The sequence below is a fragment of the Gallus gallus genome, chromosome 1, assembly GCF_016699485.2.
Source record: "Gallus gallus isolate bGalGal1 chromosome 1, bGalGal1.mat.broiler.GRCg7b, whole genome shotgun sequence".
NCBI classification, from domain to species: domain Eukaryota; kingdom Metazoa; phylum Chordata; class Aves; order Galliformes; family Phasianidae; genus Gallus; species Gallus gallus.
The window spans coordinates 179,478,179-179,499,935 of record NC_052532.1 but is presented as its reverse complement, the minus strand read 5'-3'; the positions used below and the strand labels follow the sequence as shown (position 1 = coordinate 179,499,935).

The 21,757-nt window shown below is 42.4% G+C and overlaps 1 protein-coding gene across 4 annotated transcripts in view; it reads right to left on the bottom strand.

Annotated features, from left to right (window-relative positions):
- Positions 1 to 21,237, bottom strand: part of RDX (radixin) — a 35,644-nt gene extending 14,407 nt beyond the window's left edge. Inside the window, exons 1-4 of one of the 4 annotated variants that reach the window (NM_204751.2) lie at positions 21,030 to 21,237; positions 14,206 to 14,270; positions 6,844 to 6,927; positions 1,216 to 1,311 (exon numbers count right to left, since the gene is read on the bottom strand). In NM_204751.2, coding sequence (NP_990082.2) covers positions 1,216 to 1,311; positions 6,844 to 6,927; positions 14,206 to 14,217 — 192 coding nt within the window. In that variant the 5' untranslated portion in view covers positions 14,218 to 14,270; positions 21,030 to 21,237. Of the gene's footprint in view, positions 1 to 1,215; positions 1,312 to 6,843; positions 6,928 to 14,205; positions 14,271 to 19,562; positions 20,003 to 21,029 lie in introns of those variants that run through there. The other 3 variants (XM_040649097.2, XM_040649071.2, XM_015277633.3) reach the window with 3 other exon arrangements.
- Positions 21,238 to 21,757: the final 520 nt, after the last annotated feature.

The following is a 21,757-nucleotide window of genomic DNA, read 5'->3' as shown; positions in this document are numbered from 1 at the left end:
AACTTGACATCAATGACTTGTAGGAAGAAACAAAATATGTTTAATAAAGATTCCCTAGCAAGAATTACAGCATATTAACTTAAGGGTAAAGGTGAATTATTCTTTTAAAAGAAGTCCTTGAACTATTGAGCCAAGTATATGCGCTTTGTTCCTGTGCAAAAATCACAGTTCCATTCATCACATTTTTGTAGAACTTATGGACAAGACTTATCACAGTTTTCCTGAAGAGATGTGATCAGCTTGTAAGTATTAAACAGCTGTCTAGTCTATAATTTATACACAAAAACAGATCTTCTGTTAATTTACTGTTTTATTGGAGCTCAGCTTTCAGCACTCATACTGACAAGCAAAAATAAAAGAAAATATCATTTTAACATCCAATAATACAGTGATTGTTAAAAGGTAAATTCAGAATAAATTTCATACATCCCAATTCCACATGCATTTCATTTCATATCTAATTTCATGTGCACAAGTAGTCCTTTCACAACTTTACCCCATAGGAAATTATGCTTCTGTTTGCTTGACTAGTAGAAAGTATCAAAAATGGTAACGATTTATGCTGCAACCATTCTCACGAATTTCTCATGAAGTTCAACAAGGCCAAATGCAAGGTCCTGCACCTGTGTCAGGGCAATCCCAAGCACAGATACACACTGGGCAGAGAATGGCTTGAGAGCAGCCTTGAGGAAAAGGATTTGGGGCTGTCAGTTGATGAAAGACTCAACTTAAGCCAGCAACGTGTGCTTGCAGCCCAGAAGGCCAGCTGTATCCTGGATTGCACCAAGAGAAGTGCAACCAGAAGGCAGAGGGAAGTGATTCTGCCCCTCTGCTCTGCTCTCATGAGACCCCACCTGGAGTACTGTTTTGGGCCTCCAACACAAGAAGGACATGCAGCTGCTGGAGCCGGTCCAAAGGAGGGCCACAAAGATGTTAATGACTTTCTATGACAAGTCATTCATGAAGCTTGGAGTAAACAGTGAGTGAAAGGCAATACAAGGACAAATATGGAAGTCAACTGTATTGTGGGTGTTATCCAAAGCAGCATGGACAGCAGGGTGAGAGTCTTCTAAACACTGTATTTTGTCATTTAAAGCAAACAAGAAGCTACTTCTTTACTAAATTTGATAAATCTCATCTACAACAGCAAAGCAGCAAGTCTTACAGAAGTATATTTAAAATTATATATTTACTTAAGTGCCAGGAGATAATTACCTTTTTATTTAGCTTCAGCCACGTTGAGTAGCCTTTGCTGTCCACATACTGCAGTCCAAAAAACCAAACTTCACGAAGACCAACAGTTTTTACCACCTAAAGAAAAACAATCCACAGTTATCAGTGATCAGCGCAACAGGAATCTTATGGTTGTTACCCTGTATAAGCTACCTCAAATTTAAATGTAATGAGATTTATTTATTTTTACATAGGCAACAGAAGCAAAATATTCAAAATAAGCACCTTGTAGCCAAGGAAACAGCTCCAATGAGCAACTTACTGCATTTATCAAACTCAGCACCTGAGGAATACAAAGCTGCAAACAGGATCCTGATCTTTGAAACCACGTCTGGGAAGCTACCCGCAGACCAACCAACAAGCAAGTCTACTTCAACTAAAGACAAGCAATGAAACTATACCACTGAACAATACCTCTGGACAAGTATGATGTAAAGAGCATGAATCACCTCTGCTAGGTATTTCTCAGATCTTCTAACAGTTAATGATAAAAGAGGTAAGAATGATCTGGCTGATAAACCAAATAGAGATTGCTTACACAGTTTTTGATTTAGGCAAAGGCTATTAAAGAAAGAAAACTGTCCTCAAATAAAGGAAAAGCATCTTTATGGATGAACTAGATAAAGAGAAAATAAAGATAAGCAGTCCCCACAACAGACAGCAATTACTTGTAGCGCAACCATCAGCGAAGTCTCACCAGACTGCATACGTGATAATAAATAAATAAGTAAATAGAATGAAACTGATGTGACAGAATCTGTAAAAACCTTCCAAGATGATCTCTTAATAGACAGTAAAAGATAAACTTCAATAAAAGATGAAATTTAATAAAAACAGTATAACATGCATAAATGAGGACATTTTAATTATGTTAAGAAAGCAGTTGCTGTAGAGGTAAAAAGCTACAATGCTGTTGTATTATCATACAAGTCTATGGTATTCACAGATCTCTAATAAGATATACAAACTGGTCACCTTGTCCTATAAAAGCAGCACTGAAAATCCTTCACAAACATTCAAATGAAGGATTGGAGATAAGGAATATCACAGCATAAACAAGACTGGAACAAAAGCCACTGACATGGAGAACTAAGAAAGGAGAAAATATTATGCAGATTCTTACAGTGTTCATGGCATGTAGGAGAACAGGAACTGATTCATCAATATTTCTCATAACATATGAATTAAGAGAGTCAGATGAAATAATTAGATAGGAGGTTCAAAGCCAACAAAAAGAAGCACTTCTACTCCATGAAATAGAAAGAAACCACGGAATTATCTTACAAGTCCTTTGCATGGCAGGAGTACGCCTGGATTCAATAAGCAATTAATCAGAAAGGTCCAGCAAAGATTATTTAATAACTGAACTCTGGCTCCAGAAGAGGCAGTATGGCAGTACTTATGTTACATTCTCAGGTAGGACCTGGCAAGTTGGTTTACTGAAGGCTGTTTTATGGAAGCATTCAGATGCACGTGAAGTAAAAAGAATTTTATGCATAGATCCTCCTCCACCTTAAGGAAGGTACTATCAGTTGTTAAATTAAAATTTGGAAAATCAGAAAGTGTCACAAGACCACTGTGCAAAATTTTTTCTGATCCCTTGCACGTGTGTACTGTTGTTTACACCAACCTAAGAGCAGTTTTTTATTCTCTTCCTCTACCCTCCCACTTTCAAGCTCAACCAAAGCACAGAATTGACAACACACATGGATCCAATATGACTCTTTTAGTGCACAGTTATTTTCTCTGAAGTCCCTACATTCCTATACTTTATCTTCCTACTCTGGAACATCAGAGAAGATGAGAACAAGTTTATGTTAGTGCTACTATCTTGAGTTATATCCGGTGTCCCAACACAGAAAATTAAAGACCTGCTGCTTCCTTTGGCAGATTGGCTGTATAATACTTATCAAACTATCAAGGCTTTAGCAGACAACTCTGAAAATGCTCTTTGCTTCATAGCCATGTGAGTGAAGCCTTGGTAGCTGACCAGCACCATGAGCTGCAACAGAAGTCACCAAGAATATCAGGTGCTCAACTCTGCCCATAAGGCACAATGAGCCAAGTGCAGATGCCCTCATCAAAACATGTCACTCTCACCTGCAGTGTACTGCCCTTCAGTAGAGAAGGGCACTGCACCTTATTCAAATCTATAGTTTCTCTACTACAATAGAAGGTTACACGTGCTCATAAATCAATACCAAACACAGCTTACATATTAGTTTGTTTTACCTCAGACAACAAATAAGGAAAAAAAATTATGGTCCACAGAATCATAGAATGGCCTGGGTTGAAAAGGACCACAGTGATCATGTAGTTTCAACCCCCCTATTATGTGCAGGGTCACCAACCACCAGACCAGGCTGCCCAGAGCCACATCCAGCCTGGCCTTGAGTGCCTCCAGGGATGGGGCATCCACAACCTCCTTGGGCAACCTGTTCCAGTGCATCACCACCCTCTGGATGAAAAACTTCTTCCTAATATCCAACCTAAACCTCCTCTGTCCCAGTCTATCTCTGCCATCTCATCTCAAAAAAAAAAAAAAAAAAAACAGAAACAAAAAAAACACTTCTGAAAGTTTGTACCAGGATAACACAGGCACTCACACAAAAATAATATGATACAAAAAAGTAAGTACACAACGGAAAACTTCACAATTTGATTTATAGTTCTGCCTCCAAAGATGTATTAGATAGCCTTGGGCAAGTTTTCATCACAACCATGAAACAGATTTATCCACCATTACAGCCTACAGTTTGGCAATTAACAGGTAATAAAAACCTGCTGTAGATAGATCCGTGCTTTGGCAAATCAAAACATGCACAAGAGCACAGACTTGCAGTAAATTCAGTTAGTCAACTTCTGAAATACTGTGAGGAAGGCTTCTGAGATACGTGAAAAGAAGATTTGGGGTTTAACTTGAGATGAAGGAGACAATACTCCCACTCTTCCTTCCTGAACTGAAACTACAGTAAGATCAGTTCTGATGCTTAGTGCCAATGCCTTACTGAAGAAGGACAAAAACCAAACCCTCAGACTGTGGAAACACACCTGCCACAGCACTCCCTCTCTTCTAGGAAGAAGTCATAGATGAACAATTGGTTGAGAAAAAGAGGATGGACCTTCTCTTGCTCATACAGACCGCTGACACGATGGACTAAAGGACTAATGAAAGGACTATGGATATAGTAGGAGTCTGAAAGAGTACGAGTCATTATAGAACAGGCTTGTGCAATAAACAAGAACTTCAGTACATTTCAAAACAGAACAGAAAAAGCCATCAGAACACCAAATTCTTGTTTGCTAGCAGACAAAGATAAACACACAAACAGAAAGGGAAATAACAACTCCAGAAAACAGTATCTACAAATTTGAAAGAACCGCTGACTGAAGGAAGGACAAGTTGTTCACCAAAACAAAAAGAGCACTAGACAACAGAAAAAATCATGGACAAGTTATTTTCAGCAAGCACCAGCTAACAAGTGTATTGCCATGTTATCCATCATCTCTGCATGAACCTGGCAGACCAAATCTCTTAATAGCAGTGCTACCCTATTTTTCTATAGAGAAATAGCATCACTTAAGCCTGAAAATTTAATGCTGGCTTGGCAACAGTTCAGTTCATGATGCTATTCTGTGTAATCCATGTATAAATTTAAGATCAGACTGAAAGTATTTCTCTTGACACAAAACTATTCTAGCTGGTTTTATCTGTCTTGAAGCTTTCCAACTTAAAATTCCACAAGTTGACTGTAAGAGCTACTGAGATGTCATAAGCCACACAGAGAGGTAAGGAACAAAGTTGTAGAGAACATGAAATATGTAAATATGTCAGAAAGGACGAAGAATTTACAGCTGTATCTTTGTTCCCTTCTTGCAAAAGCCCAATTTGGATGAAACTGATTACCTGGGCACAAGATATTACACAGCAGAATGTCACCGCACCCAACGCTGCACGGCAGAAGATATAGCAAAGGTTGGCAAAAGAGAAGCAATAGCCTTGAGCTTTTGCGTCACAGGATATCATACTTTTTATTTGATGCTAGGCATTGGCTAGACAAAAAGCAAAACAGCTGGCCATGCATCCATTCCCCTCCCTTCAAGGCTTTCAGAGAGTCAAGAAGTCTACTCCTCTGTTGAGGCTGAAGATGCACTGCTACTGACAGTGGTTAAAGGAGAAGGGGGTTGAAGTGTGTCACACTTGCTTCTAACAAAAGTGGCAGATTTACTTGACTATAAAGTAAAAGGCTTACTGTTAAAAACAAAGAAATTCTCATCCCTTCAACTTACATACTGAGACATTTAATTGGTGTGGTGAAAGCCTCTAAAAAAGTCACTTTCTCCAAAATGCTCAGCTCTACGTAATGGAAGCATCCACAGTGGAGTGGACAGAAGTGATGGTCCCACTAAAACAATATTTTTTTTAATACAGTTGCACTGTTTTTGAAGAGTAATTTGAAATACTTCTTCATTTTTTAACTGAATGCACGCCCCTTGAGCCTGAATTATATACTGTACTTTTTATTTCCTCAAGGAAAAAAAGAAATGACATATTGGCTACCTTTTAAGATTTTCTACAACACTCCACAGCTGTAGCAAAAAAATATGTATTTCAAGGTTCTGATGGCTAATATCAGAAAGAATGAATGTAAGAACAATGTTTTTAAAGAAATCATTAATGTAGCTCATTTAACTGCTTTCAAGATACAGACAAGTGAAAAGGCGTAGTTCTGATGGGCCTGCAGACCAGAAGCACATTAAAAGCTGTAATTCATAGTTTTTCACTCTGAAATTCAAGTTTAAAACTAAAGCAAACTGGATTATAGGATAGCACTACTTTTCAAACATTCAATATTCAATACAGCTTCTACAGATTCTTGAAGGAAAATGATAGCTTTGCTAGCTTTCCTTAGTTTTTGCATTACACTCTTTTAAACAACAGTGAAGGTTATAAGAATTCCTCATAGATGCAATTCTAACACTCCTACAGCAATTGGTATTTTTGTCTAATCACTGTATAATAACATTACTTTGAAGCACTTCTGAAGAAACACCTTCTCTGATTCTGTAATGAGGGAAGATTTAGGTTGGATGTCAGGGGGAAGCTCTTTGCTATGAGAGTGGTGAGGTGCTGGAACAGGCTGCACAGAGAGGCTGTGGATGCCTCGTCCCTGGAATTGTTCAAGGCCAGGTTGGATGGCACCTTTGGCAGCCTGGTCTGGTATTAGATACAGAGGTTGGTGGCCCTGCCTGTGGCGATGGGGTTGCAGCTTCATGATCCTTGAGGTCCCTTCCAACCCAGGCCATTCTGTGATTCATTTTGTGATTCTGTGAAGAAGCTGTATAAATAATATTCAACTGACCCCTCATTGTTCACCTACTTATGCAGAATCATCTTTGAATTTAGCACATCCCATTTGGATAGATGCTGAAGTTCAATCTAATCAACAGCATAGCTTAGATCAGTTACATTACACACACATACAGTACACAATTTTATACAGGAGAACACTGCTGCTTTATCAAACTCTGCATTAATAGCCACAATATGATGCATTTGTATACATACACAGGCATGTATGTGCACACATAGAAACGCAAATAAGTTACCTGATCAAAGAGCTGCTTGCCTGTTGTATTGGGTTGGATGGCAAATTCCAGCTCTGCATCCATTGTGGTTACTCTGACGTTGATCTACAGAACACAAGGAAAATTTTAAATCACACTGTAGCAATGTAATACTTCCCTACACAGTGATTACCTTGCAAGAAATAACCTACAATAAGTAAATTCAACAATTTAAATGGTCTTGTACAGAACACTCTAAACAAATAACTTTTATTTTACACAGAAGCATACTCTGCATAATATTCCATGCCAGGTTTGAAGATCAAACCACGGAACAAAGTTCACGTACCATCTTAATGAGAAGGCTGACAAGTACTAAACTCTCAGGCATTAAGCTACAGAGCATTGTCTTTCGGTAGACTTCTCAGATACCTGCTACAGAAAAAGTTCAAGTCACAGATCATCACTTCAAGGCATGTATACTTGACAGGACAAAAAGCCAAGCAGCATCCTGTCCTGTCATTTCTCAGATTCAGAGACTCAGTGTAATTACACGGGTATAGGACTAGAGCTCAAGATGGATCAATAGCAGACTTCATCATTGGAAAGAAGAGTCACATAAGTCAGCTCTCCTTATACTGATTCCATTTAATCTACTATAGGACTGAAAACCCACTGGTACTCCGTGAGCTTTGTCCCTCTCCTGTAATAGAAAACCATTTTCCACACGACTCCCAACAGGTGTTGTTTCTGTCTGTTCCAAAGCAAGCTGTCAAATGCTCCAGGTGCTATCCAGAACCCTACACACCTTACCAATTCCTCTGCAGGTGGTACCCTGCAGTGAGAATTTTCATGAAACAGAAATAAGTACCAATACACAGTACTGTCTTCTCACAGATAGAAGAGTCCTCCATCCTACTGCTAGGCTATTCAATTTTATTTATGTTCAGAGAAGAAGAGTATAAAGCATTAAATGTCAAATTTACATTGCTATAGACGCAGGAAAAAAAAATCTAAGACTTATTTAAGGCACACAGATATATTCTCATTTCTCTGTCTTCTATAAAATATGGAACTGGAGTAAATTAGGACTTGTATTACAGGTTCTGACACTACTTGATCTATGTCTGTGTAAACCATTTCTACTCCCTATCTCCCTAATTTTGCCACCAGGTGGAATACTTTGAGAAGCAAGTTTGGAAGAGTCTCAGGCAGAACACAAAACAGATCTATGATGGGAAAAAGAAAACTAGACAATAACTTGTCCCTACATAACAGTTTAAGGTTGTTCACCCCTTTTCCTAGTGCCAAGGTAAACAACTCTGGACATGAGCTGGAAGCACAAGACAAGAGCAGCAGGAGTCAGAGGACCTCTGGGTTATAGACCTACAAACAAGGAAGATAGCAGGGAGTTACAAACTTTTTGTGCGCAAACCCTGATAAAGAACAAAAGTTGAAGGCTTTGGAGAAAAGATAGTAAACTTTTATTGGAAAAAAAATAAAGGGAGGTGTGTGTGAGGAGAGAAAAAGGTGGGTTTTTTTTTTGTATGTTCGGATCCTCCTTACAAAAGGAAACTTTTTTTTTTTTTAAAAAAAGCACTTTTACTCAACTTTAGAAAGATAGGCTGCTTTAGCACAGCCAGCAGTAAGTTAAAGGGCTAAAATGTAACTTTATTAAATGCCAAAGCACTCTTATGTAACAACAGCACTGCCAAACCAAGAAGTGCCACAGAAGATTTAGAAAGCTCAGAATGTTAAACTAACTGCAGCAGACTTTGTGAAGTTGCAATGGGGACTTCTTACATAAATACCCTTATTTTAAAAAAGTTCTTCTAGGAATGGAAGGGCTACTGCCTGAAAGTCTGCATCCCTTACAAAAGCTGAAATAAATTAATAGTAAAGTAATAGATGTCATATTAATACTCCTGCAGAACTTCAGTTCTACTAAGAAGTCTCCAATCAAATGACAGTGATATTAAAATAACCTCTTATGACATATTTTTAAGAAAAAGCCTATGAAGGTAATACTACCCTTGACTTTTTTTTCCCCCAATATATTTTCCTCCTGTAGATGTTTGGGCTAACTTAGATTTTGGCACACAACTACAGACCTGCAGTTTTATAGCTAAAGCTTTGAAACAATGTCATTTCCATCCTGGAAAACAAGGTTACGGTTGGCAAAAGGTGCGACCAAACCCAGAAGGCCTATCTCACCCAAATCCAAATTGCACCACTCGCTCTCAGCTGCTGTGTTAGCTTTATTTGCTGACAAAGTGCATTAAGAAAGACAATGGGGAAAGACTGAGAGAACATGGGTAGAGAGACAGCCCAGTGACTTGGGTAATGGACTGCCATTCAAGGCAACTGCCACTGGGAGTGGCAGGGGACATGACCTGAACCACAATTTATGAAGACAAATACTGCTCTGAACATAACCGCTGAGCCAACTTTACCACACGAGCATGAAGACAGGATGGGCCTCTTGCAGAAGTTCTAACACTACCACTGCTCAAGGCACAAGAATTAGTTTATGCCAGCTTCTCAATCTGGCCCTCACCAGGATTACACTGGTTCCCTCAGAAGCTACTGAAGCTGCCTCAGGGCACTGGGAGCAGATGCTTTGTAGGGATGCCACTCTGTAACCTAACCTAGAAATTCTCCTGGTGGTTTTTGCAGTCCGTAGAAGCATGCCCAAGGAAGCTTTTTTTAATGTTTAAAAAGTCCTCGTGTCTAAACATATATTTGGTGTCACAATTTAACAGTTTATTTCATTTACTGCTGACCTAGAAATGTCCACGTGGTCGTGGGTGGGAAATACTTAAAAACGTAACTGGAGGTTTCACAACTGGGTAGCCCTGACCTTGCCTGAGGATTCACAAAGCCTGCATGGTGAGAGACTGCTCCCTGTTTATAAACCAGGCTGTGGCACGGCTGAGACACAGCTGGGCAACGACCGGCAGCACTGAGACCTGGCAATGCAGCACACGGACACAGGAGAACACTGACTGCTGTACACAGGGTACAGAGAACTCCGATGCTGCCAATGCTCAATCCATGCAGTCAGGCAGAGTTTTAACACAAAGGGTTTAAGACATCTTTTCTGCTCCCAGTTCAGATATATGAGTACGCTGATCTCCATCCACAGAGGTTAGGGCAAGAAGTGCACTCCTGAGCTGTACAGAGTGGTATTTGAAGATAAACACATAACTAAACCCATCCCCCAACCCAGAGGCAAAATAAGAACATGGTTAGGGTTTGCCTCTTCCTGGCAGAGTATCATTCTGAATATACTACCTCTATGTACTTATAGATTAATTTACATCTACCAAGCTTCTAGACAAGCACTGTCTGTATTTAAAAGGCCATAATGGAGAAGATAAAAGAGGAGGTTAATGAGTTACTTGAAAGTATTTAAAAAAATTCCTAAGAAGTGCTTATGGCACAGTGTTTTCTTCAGCTGCCTGCTTCTATAAACAAAGATGCTGTAGGAATGCATAAAAAACCAGTTAAAATTACCATACCATAAAGTGCACTGGACATTTCTATTGCAAAGGATCACCTATAAGCATTAAATCAATGTTTGGAGTACCAAGACTTATCTCACAGCTTCTGAAGTAACTAGCTTGGCTCATTTGCCCGCAGTTAGCAAAGGAAACAAATGGACAGGGAGAAGAAAAAGAGCCGTTGCTGTCCTTTAGCCATGGTTTGCTGCAATGAGTTGTGGTGCTTCAGCTATCATCAGGAAGCCTAAAGCTGAGCTGGCACTAGTACAGAATAGGAAAACTGTTTAAAATCATGTGAAAAATTAGGTACTGTGGTTCTGTTGTTTTAATAAACACAATGCAAGTTAGTCTTATGGAAAAGCCATACAAGTAGCCCAATTCTCTTCTATGATGCAAATGCATATAGCATAAGTTGTTTCTTCAAACTGGTTCAGTCAGTTACTGTATCTTGTTTGCTTCAAACAGTACTGCTGCTATGGAGGAGCAGCACATTGGTCCCACTGCTTTATGCATCACACAAACACGCAGCATTCTCCGCATCAACCTCAAAGCAGAGGGATCAAAAGATGAATGAGGAAAATTAAAGAATGAGATGAGGTAAAATGGTAAGGATTGAGTGGCATTGTGAACTAATGGCTACAGAATAACGTATCACAGAAATTGATAAAACTCAAAGTTAAAAAAAAATCCCAAAGGTCCTCAAAAATGACATCAATTGTCTATTTCTGCTGCAAAAATATGTCCAAACCATCACTAATGCTCTGAATATCTAAGGACTGCCCTGCAGAACAAATCCACTTCTTATCAGACCGTTATTACAATACACACCATTCAACTCAATCACTCTGAAGAAATTAAGTTAATCTTGCAAATATTGATTCCAATTTTAAATATCCATATTGCTCCACAATGTGATAACTGCTGCTTCTACATACACAATACCATAAAATGCCACAGCCCCAAAGAATGGCCTTTAATCTTCTGACACGTAGCCCTGTGACAGCCTGGTATAATCTTTCTCTTTCATGCTTTGCAGTCTTGCACAGAAATACTGCAAACTATCAGGAAAAAAAAAAACCCAGCTGGTAACTTTAACTCCTCTTACACCTTATAAATGCAACTCAAATTTCAGTCAATTAAACCTAATCTTCTTAGCCTATGAAATGATTAACACTTACGTAACTAATGGTGTCTAATTTTAGACTCCACATTCCTATTTTTGGTGAAGAGCTGAGAGAATGGCATATAGCTGAGAAACATTTTGTATCTGCTCTTTTAGAAATGAAACATTGCAAGTAAGATTCAACAGATGCTCTATTCTTCCCTGGGCAGAGAAGTGAGCACATTGCAAATAGCCCTACCAAGCAGAGCAGCCCCAGTTTTGATTACAGTAACAAAGACCTAATTAAACACAAGTCAGCAATTTTTTTTTCCAGAAGGATCACTAAAGCTAAATGCAACTTAATTGTGCACTGACAGGCAGAACCAAGAATATTCATGCCTCCAAAGTACTTATTTCAAAAGTAGGTAGAGATGCTGAGCAAGCTCCTTGAAACCTACAGAGAGCTGCTTTGTTCCAAACACACACCAAGTACATTAACAAACTTTTCTACAGAAGCAACTGAACAAGAAAATGTTTTAATGGTGGATATTTTTCATACACATATTACCTTAATATCTCAAAACAATGCATTAAAGTCACTTATACCCTTTTCAAAACACTACTTTGCACTCCAGCCACTTAACCCAGTAGCCTCAGAGAGAAAATCCCACTCACATAAGAACAATGACCTTTACTGCCACACATAAGAAGATCATTGCCAGTGCCATGAACCTTACTGCAGACAGAGGCTAAACTTCCAGGAAAAACAGCTGAGTTTTGAAGCAAAGTCTTTCCATGGTAAAATGCTTTACTGGTCTTCATTTGTTTAATTTTGTTTGGACTATGACAAACTTTCCACATAAAAGCAGGAAAAAAAACCTGCAATTATTTCCATTGATCTTCCCGTCATCAAGTGTTCAGTGATTTACACTGATCTTCGACTTCATTATTTGTTACATGTAACATCAAAATAAAATTCATTCTAAAATGCAGAGAGAATTTGCTTAGAGTTATATGCACAGTAACTTTCTGTAGGAAGGGGTTAGAACACAAATAACTCATTCTCCTTTTATAAAGTGTTAAGATATTGGTCTAAATCACTGGTGGGGGGGGGGGGGGGTGGAGGGAGAGGGAAGCTGGGGGAAGAAAAAGTATTTTCAAATACTGGAGTGTAATACTGACTGTTGTCATTTCAAATTAAGAGGAAAAAGCTTTCATACACCTACAAAAAGATACATACACACTTACACACATAACTGCACTCAGTGGTAGATATGCCCCATTCCTCATCTACTACCTCAATGAAACATCAGCAAACAAAGGAAGCCTGAACACTATTATATAACCCAATTAAGAAGAGGAGAAAATCTTCTCTGACAATTCAGTTCCCTTTCTGAATGTTTTGCTCACTAAATGCAAGGGGAAAAAGAGAACCAGAAGTCATTTAACGCATGGCAGACAAAGAACTAAACATACAATACTACATCCACAACAAAAAAAAAAATCAAGTTGCTGAATACTGAGTATATCCTTAGAGGATTCTAAAATCAGTATCAAGACAAAAATTAAAGTTTTTTTTTTCTGGACACAAAGTGGATGAACCCGTATTTTAGCTGAAATGAGATGCTCTCCCTTCTCCATTTACCTTCCAGATTACACCCCCTACCACTGTAAAAACACCACCTAATGCACCCACTGCTATTACTGACACTTCATACGTTTTGTCTTTCCCTCACAGACCCTACAGCAAAACCTTCCACTTATTCTAACAGACCTTGAGTTAAGAACAAAGTGTGCCTCCACCACCCAGTGTATGCCACCTCACTTCAAAGTCAACAGTACCTAAAAGGTCACCCCCCCCGCCAGCCAACCAGGCTTTCAGTCCCCTGCAGTCTGTGAGCGCTGCTCTCCTCTTGAAGTGTGCAACTGACACCCAACTCCTCAAAGCACCAAGCTGCCTGGTACCGTTTCACATATTGGTATTAAACTATCCAGCTGAATTCCCCTTATATATTATGAGATCTTATGAAACATATTATGGACACAGGCAAAACAACCAGAGCTGTTCTTAGATCACAGAATCACAGATGTCAGAAGGGACCTCTGCAGATCCTTCAGGCCAATCCCCTGTTAAAGCAGGTTACCTACAGTAGGTTGCACAGGAAAGAGTCCAGGTGAGTTTTGAAGATCTCCAGAGAAGGAAACTCCACAGCCACTCTGGGCAGCTTGTTCCAGAGTCATACTCAAAGTAAACAAGCTCTTCCTCATGTTCATATGGAGCTTCCTCTATTGCAGTTTGTGCCCATGACTCCTTGATCCACCAATCACTGCTGGAAAGAGTGGAGCCCCATCCACCTGACCCCCACCCATTAGATATTTTAAGCATTGATAAAATCCCATCTTTTCTTCCCCAGACTGAACAGCCCCAGGTCTCTCTGCCTTTCCTCATAAAGGAGATGCTCCAGACTCTTTATCGTCTTTGTGGCCCTCCACTGAACTCTCTCCAGAAGTTCCTTGTCTGTCATGAACAGAGGAGTCCAAAACTGAACACAGTATTTGAGATGCAGCCTTACCAGGGCAGAGCAGAGGGGGATGATGACCTCCCTTAACCTGCCGGCCACGCTCTTTTTAATGCACCCCAGGAAAACCATTGGCCTTCTTGGCCACAAGGGCTCACTGCTGGCTCATGGTCAGCCTGTTGTCCACCAGGACACCCAGGTCCTTCTCCACAGAGAATTACCACTTCAAAAAACTGACAGTTCTGTTAAATTTTAGATGAGTAAGAGAAAAGCAACTTACTGGTTTCGGCATTTTGCTGGTTTTCTCTTGTCCACTTCAGTCTTCTATAAATTCTTTGTTCCCTTCTGTCAAAAACAAACATAAAAAGGGCTGTCTTAAAATTAATCATAACAGAGTTTGCATACATCACAGCAAATAGCACAAATGCCAACACAGATAAACAGGTGTTCTACACGTACAAAATGTCCTTTTCAGTAGGTAACAATAACAAGCAGCTAAAGTTATCCACTACCAGAATCTACAGGTTTCTAGAAAGTAACCTCCTTTCCAGCATTTATAAAATACTCCACTGAGGTTAGAATTAAGATAGCTCCCCAAATGCTACAAGTTCTTTAAAAAAAAGTGATATTAGACATCTTTCAGTACTGAAAGCCTTTAGCATTATGGGAAGAAAAATTTGTTCAAGAAACTCCAAAGCTGTAATTTAAACTGTCAATGCCAGCCAAATTTGAAACTTCATGCAAACAAAGAAAAAGCTAACACGATCTTTAAGCTTCACAACTGTTTCTTGTGCATAAAAGCATCCATTTCTCTCAGTGAAGAAATGATACACTCATTTTTCCCACATGAAGATAACGCAAGTAAACCATTACAGTACAAATCAAAAATAAAAATTAAGAAAAGGAGATTTTCTTCATTTTGTAAGGAGGAAGGCTGTAAGTAATGTTTAAATGGTTATGAAATTATTTACTGTTGTGTTCTACAAGACCAAAATCGTCTCTATGTCTTGCAAAAAACCCACAATGCTTGTAGTGTGGCTGGGAGGTCGCACTCTGCCTTGATTCTGTTCATCCCAACTTAGAAAGATTAAGCAGCAGACACCCTCCTGCTCATTTTTAAAGCACTGACTCTATGAACCAGCCCTGCAAAGAGTACCAAAGGTAGCACTGCCTTCAAAATAACAGAGCTGCAATATCATTCATGCTAAGGCAAAGGAAGATTATGCACTACTCAGCGTAATCTGAGATTGCAGTGTTGTATTTCCATAACTATACCAGAAAGGTAACATTCTCAGAAGTACTTAAAGAAGTTTAGAGACAAAACCGAAGTATTTCAAGCAATTTATTAATCAGAAGCAAACTTCTGTACAATGGATTTCTCAATCATAAAGAAAAAAAAGCAAATATATCGTTACATATATTTAAATAAGTTATGTTTCCTTTGCTTCTTATAAAAACACAGAAAATAAGAACAAAGCTTTGCAGAGCAAGCTAAGGGGCACTGGCATTTCCTGGTTTTCTTTTCCTGCTCTACAGCTTGTAAAGAAGAATATTCTGAAGTACTGGACAGCATCAGTAACATTATTTTACTATTTGAATACACAGTTCGATACAATTTTGAAAAGCTTGAGCAAACTTCTCCAGAATTACATCTTCTCCCTGTTTTTAGTTCTTACTGAAAGAGCTTTGGGGGGAGGAGGAGCGTGGAAATGGCGTAAGATAAGACATGATGTTTCTATGAGGTTTCCTGGGTCCGTACAACGCTGTCCTTCGATAAAATGCAATAGCACACACTCAATTCACAGAAGAGATTGCTCTCTCTCCTCCCTGCTTTCTCTAGCACCCCCCAGAAAAGAAAAAGTAGAACAAGCTTAGCTGTAACTTCTGCTATCAGCAGGAAGGACTCCAAGCTGCAGCAACCCCCACGCTCACCTTCTTGCCAGCAAAGGCTCAGCCCCAGAGTTAAGCTCAGAAAACGAACCGTTCCAAAGCTAACTTAGAGTCTCATCCACCGCTTTAGAAGTGCGCCAACTCAACAGCACTGAAACAAACAGTGAGTGGCACAACTGCTTTTATGTGCCTGGATTTGCATTGAAAAGAAGAGGTGTGGTAGGACTACTGCTATTACTCAAGTTCAGGCTCCAGAAAACAAATGAGAGCACATGGCACAAGGCCGGGCTGTGCCTGATCGCTTTCTGAAGTCTTTCTGGAAGAAATGTGCCTACCACTTTCTAAAAGAGTTGTGCCACACCATCTTACCGTTGCAAATGCTTCCAGATATTCATTTTTTGCTTTTGGTTTGACCTAAACACTTTATTCAACTTGCTATAAACCAAGCCTAAATTACTATTTGAAAGCAGACTCTAAAACCTTAGGGCAATCATTTAAATCTGAAATGTCACTACAACATTTCATTCTATAGGATAATTTTAAGTCATCAAACCACAGCTAGTAGACGTATAATTTAACTGAGTTTACACAATTAACATGTACTATTTGCGTGCAATAAAACAAAGCTACCAGTTGAAAGTTAGGAATCCTCCTGTCCATAACCAAACACAAACGGTGTCACTGCCCCACAGACCTTATGGGCCCCATAGGGGATTATGGAGCATAGAGAACAGAAAAGAAAGAATCCACACAGGGCAAACAATACCTCAATTTTCATTGAAGTGTCTGCTGCAGTATCTTAGATTAAGTAAATGAAATTACAGATTTAAAAGAAAAAAATCCTAGGTTTCCTCAATTGTGCTGAATCTGTTCTTACTGCGGATCATACAAACCACGTTTTGCATTGTAAGAAAAAACGTCACACGAGTCCAACAGTGATGTTAGTTGGAAATGTGTAATATGGAAATAAATCCGCACACAGTGCAGGAGCAGCCTATGTCTACATATTTTCATGCTCAGAGTTACACAACTTCACAACACTATATTCGTATAAAATACTGCAACTAATTATCATCACTACAGAAAAATCAAGATCTTCCCAGATCTCAAAATGGAGCAAAAAAAAAAAAAACCAACACCTGAAATCAAGCAGCAAATAGAAAAAAACACCCTACCTTCCCCAGCTATCAGCATTGACTAGCATTAAAACAAACCAAACATAATCAGAATATTTGATTGAAAGAAACCAAATATCACCCCCAGGCAAAACACTCATCTCCACTATTATCATTGCAGTAGGAGCTCACTTCGGCCATTTATGTGTATCCAATTTATATTTAGCAGACAGAATTATTTTGGCTCTCACTAAGCTTTTTGCTCTGACGCAGTTAATTACATACGCCCAGTTTTATCTTAACCCCCCGTTCCATGCCAGCCCTGTGGGGCTGTGTGTGCAGAGCTCCTACAGCAGCTGCCCGGGCCTCGACGCCTTCGTGGCACGTGCTGCTGTGATCCGTCTCTGCACTGAGTCACCATGAGGTCGGACGCCGCGCATCACAAACCAAACAGAAAGTCTCTTAAAATGAACAATTGAGATTTCAATTCATTAAACAATGCAGCAGTTTGATTTTTTGAAATCATTATCATCCATGTTTCCAGTTATGCCACAGAAGCCAACAAATAAAGCAATTGTTGAAAGACAACAAAGAAAGCTTTATCCAGAAAGCGATGGTGCAGAAAGCGCACGATGCCAAAATTCTGACAGATAATTTATGCAGCAGCTGTTCTCAAAAGAAACATTCATGCACACAGCCGTGGGGCTGGGGTCAGGTGAAGAGGGGATGGGAGGCCCAAGATGTTGAAAAACGGAGCCTCAGCATCAGCAGGGCCCCGTCTGGCAGCGCAGGGCCTTCCTTCAGAAGAAGTCTCTTTGCAGGGTGCTCCCCGGGCTGTGAGCTCTCAGCACCTGCCTGCTGGCACACAGATGGCAGGACCACAGAGTTTCAGCCACGGCCACGTAACACCAGCTTACCCATTTACTGGAACTTGCTTAACATAAATACACTTTCTTTGCAGTCATGTAGCATTGCAGTTGTTGTGATCTCCAACAGCTTTACAGGCAGCGATAGGAAACTTACAGGCCACTGTACTCACCCTCTTGGCCTCGGCTTTCTGCCAAAACCTGTTCTAGCATAGCCTGTGAACAGCCATGGGGCAACCATCCCTTCCACTAAGCTCAGCAGCTCCTAACGACACGCTTGGCGAGGTCCAATAAAGCTGTGCATTCATCACAGGCTGTACCTCTATGTGCATCTGTCAGTCAGGTAAGGAGATACCTACACAACTGTCTGAGATACAGGCAGACCACAGGGGAACCAGGACAAGCAATCTCACAGGAACAGAAATAAAATAAAGAAGATTAATTTTGTAAATAAAACATCATAATAATTGTTAAAAAGAAGAGATGTGACCAATGTCACATACTACAGAGTTTTACATAGCAACACTTGGTGTTCTTTTAAGGAGGTGAAGGTATAACACTCCATTTCCCTCCTGTTTCCCCACACCCACCACACCTGACTTGCTGATTCTCTGAAAATAGTTACTATATAACTGGGACAATTGTTACGCTTTAAACATATTTACAGCCAGAGCCATTTTGAAGATGCAGCTGCTTTCTTCTCAACTGGAGATCCCAAGAACTTCAGAAGTACTAATGAGAACTGGGCAGCAGCCAGCACGGTAGTTAAATAGAAAGGAACACAGAACAGCGAAATGATGTTTATGCAACACTTGAAGTTTTACCAGTTAGAGACAGATGTGCTGAACAACTTGCATGCTAAGCTTAATAAATATAAACTGTCATCTTAACTTCAGATTTTTGCTTAAGGCACCCAACCAAGATCTGGATGAGTTCTACAACAACAATATGCAATCTTCCCATGCAGTCTTCCCATGTACATCCGATACAGAAGTAAAAATGGAAATTAAGAAGTGTGGCTCACACAAGTACTCTATTGTTTTAAGGTGAGAAACTTGTCTAAAAACAGGGCTAGCAAAGAATTGAGGCATAACTGGAACCCTGGGTATGTCCCATTTCAGTACCAGAGGTTGTGCTTTCCAAACAGTGTGGTGCAAGTCTCTTCCACAAAACACAGTTCTATAAAACACAGGAAAGCCCTCACATCATCCTCCATACGCACTAGCTGGAGTTCTCAAATCAAAGTGCTCCCTGTTTGAGTCAGTGTAATAATTCTGTTTCTCCTTGAACTACGTGACTTGAAGGTTTCATTTCACAGAGTAATTAATAGACGCCTAAAACCGAAAGAGAAAGTTATTTAATTCAAAGCAGAGCCAAGAATTAGCCTGCTGCTAGAGTTACACAGAGACGCAGCCCTTCAATGTAGAAAGCAAAGAGTTTCCCGAGGTCCCTCCAACTCTGGGAAAAGCTTGTGAGACGCACCGGGTGCTGCTTTAATGCACAGTATCTTTGGACAATCAGGTCTTTCTTCACAACTTGGTTTAAAGTTTTGGTTACATTTACAAACTTGAAAATCCTCCCTTTCCTCTACGCCCACACACTTTTAATGCAATACAAAGTGATAGGACAGCTTTGATGTTTTTAACACATCCAATACAAAGCCGCAATGCCTTGAACAACTTCCCTTTTAACCCCTGCCAACAGTACCCCTTCTTAAAAGCTGAGCAGCAATTGAAGGTCTCTGAAGAATAAAGCTGCATACCTACCCTGACAATGGCTGAAATCACTTCATTTGCTGTTTTACCAGGAACTGCCTCCCCCAAGAACTTCACCTCTTTCATTCCTTATCCCCCAGTCACGCATTGCGTGGACAAATCCACATTCTCACCACATACACAGTGAGCCAGCTTCTCACTCTATAACTTCACCACATTTGCAGCAAACTAACTTTATCTGGCAGCTCTGAACATCAGCAAGGCCGGCAACGCTCCCTGCCGTGATGGCAGCAGCAAGCGACAAGAGCTCTTCCCGTTCTCCCTCCAGACACTTTCATACTGTTTCTTTCAGTCAGTACCCGAGGAGAACTCTCTGGACAGCTCCTGACGTGTCACATCGCGTCCCCTTCCACGTGGTTTTTAATGCTGCCTACGGTAACTTCAGCCCTCCAACCTCCCAACCTGAGAGAAGAGCTGTGTCACTTCGGCACAAAGCTGGAAACGTGCCACTGCCTTGTGACTGCCGCTCGCCGGGAGGCCGCTTATCTGGGAACACCGCCGTTTATTTTTCTCACAACCCCTCTTCTGCTAAATCGATAGCTCAATAGAGACGAGAGTTACAACCCGACCAACGGCTATCGCTCCCCCGTACCCACCGCAGAAGCGGGGCTGCGTCCCCGCGCGCAGCTCCACGCCCCCGCCCGACGCAGCGCTGCAGAGCGGTGCCCACGCACCGAGAGCTGCGGCACCCGCGTGTGGGCAGCGCCGCGCCGTGACACATGGCACGGGGCCGAGCGGCGTGGGGACACCTCTGGCGCCTGACTCAGCGTCACGCACACAGAATGAAGCCGAACTCCGACTCCGAACTCCCACAACTCAGAAAGAAAACGCCTGCGGAAGGCTGCGCCCTGAAAGGGCACGCGAAATGCTTGGCTGATGGGATAAGACAGCCCCGCTGCAGCCCACGGCCGGTTAGGTTCTTTCTGTTGGCACGGAGGCCAACGGAGTAATTTTCCACGCGCGGATTTAGAGAACTGACACAGCCGGGTGGCACTGAGCTGACGGCACTGAGGTGACGGCACAGAGCTGACGGCACAGAGCTGACGGCAGCGCGCCCTCCCCGCGGCGGGCTTTAAGCGAAAGGTGAACTGCAAGCGCCCACAGCGCGCGCAGAGCACGAAGCCAAGCAAAAACAAGGCACAAAGGCTCATTGAGGGCCGCCGAGCCCGTGACGTCGGCCGGCACTCAAGGACTCTCCGAGTGTCCATTTGTTGGAAACAATAGACAGCAACAGATGCTCGTAGCGCTCCTTTATGAAGCAATCCCTTATCGCTCCCGCACGCAGCCGCCACATGGCCGCGGAGCGCATGAATAATGCAGCGGGAGCTCCCGCAGAACGCCCTCGACTCCCTCAGAGGGGGCGGCGGGACGGAGCCCTCGCGGCCCGCAGCGCCCGACCCGCCGCGAGGCCCGGCGCCCGACCCGGCCCGCCGCCGCCCCCGCGCCCGCCGAGCTCACCTGGGGTTGCCGCTCCCCCCGCGGCGTCGGGGAGGGGACGAGACGCGGGAAAGGCAACCGAGAGGACCGAGGCGGGCGTTTCCCCGCCCCGCCGCGCAGCTCCCCCCTGGCAGCGGGGCAGGAGGCGCTGCGGGGCCGCCCCGCGCTGCTCGCGGCGCCGCCGGGGACGAGGCGCCGAGCGCGGCGGCCGCTGACAGCTCCGCAATATGGCGGCGGCCGCCGCCGTTCAGATTTTCCCCCCTATCAGATTTTGCGGCTCGGCACGCGGCGCGCATGCGCGGAGGGGAAGGCGCATGCGCGCTGGGCGGCGCGAAGCCGCTGCCCGGAGCCCCGGCGGAGGGGCGCGGGGTTTCGGCGGCGCGGAGGGAGCTGCGCGCGGTGCTGCGGCTCCGAGGGCGGGGTGTCCCGCCGCCTCAGGGCTCGGTATGGGGGGAGCGGGGGGGATGAGTTTTGGGAGGGGAGTCGTGAGGCCTCTGGGAAAAAGCTCGGGAGAGCGTTGGCTCATGTAAGTGAAGCGATGAGGGCAGGCGGCTCACACGTGGGTTCAGCCGTCGGCCAGCCCTGAGGGGAATGGCCCAGGCGTGCCCGGGCGGGCGCGGGGCAGCCGCGTGTTGCGGCACGAATGAGCGGGCAGCGGGAGGGGAGCGCCGGGCCCCCCCGTGTGCCGCTGTGCTGTGGTGTGCCGGGGAAGATCCTCTCGCCTTCTGCGTCGCTCTGTGATGGTTTCA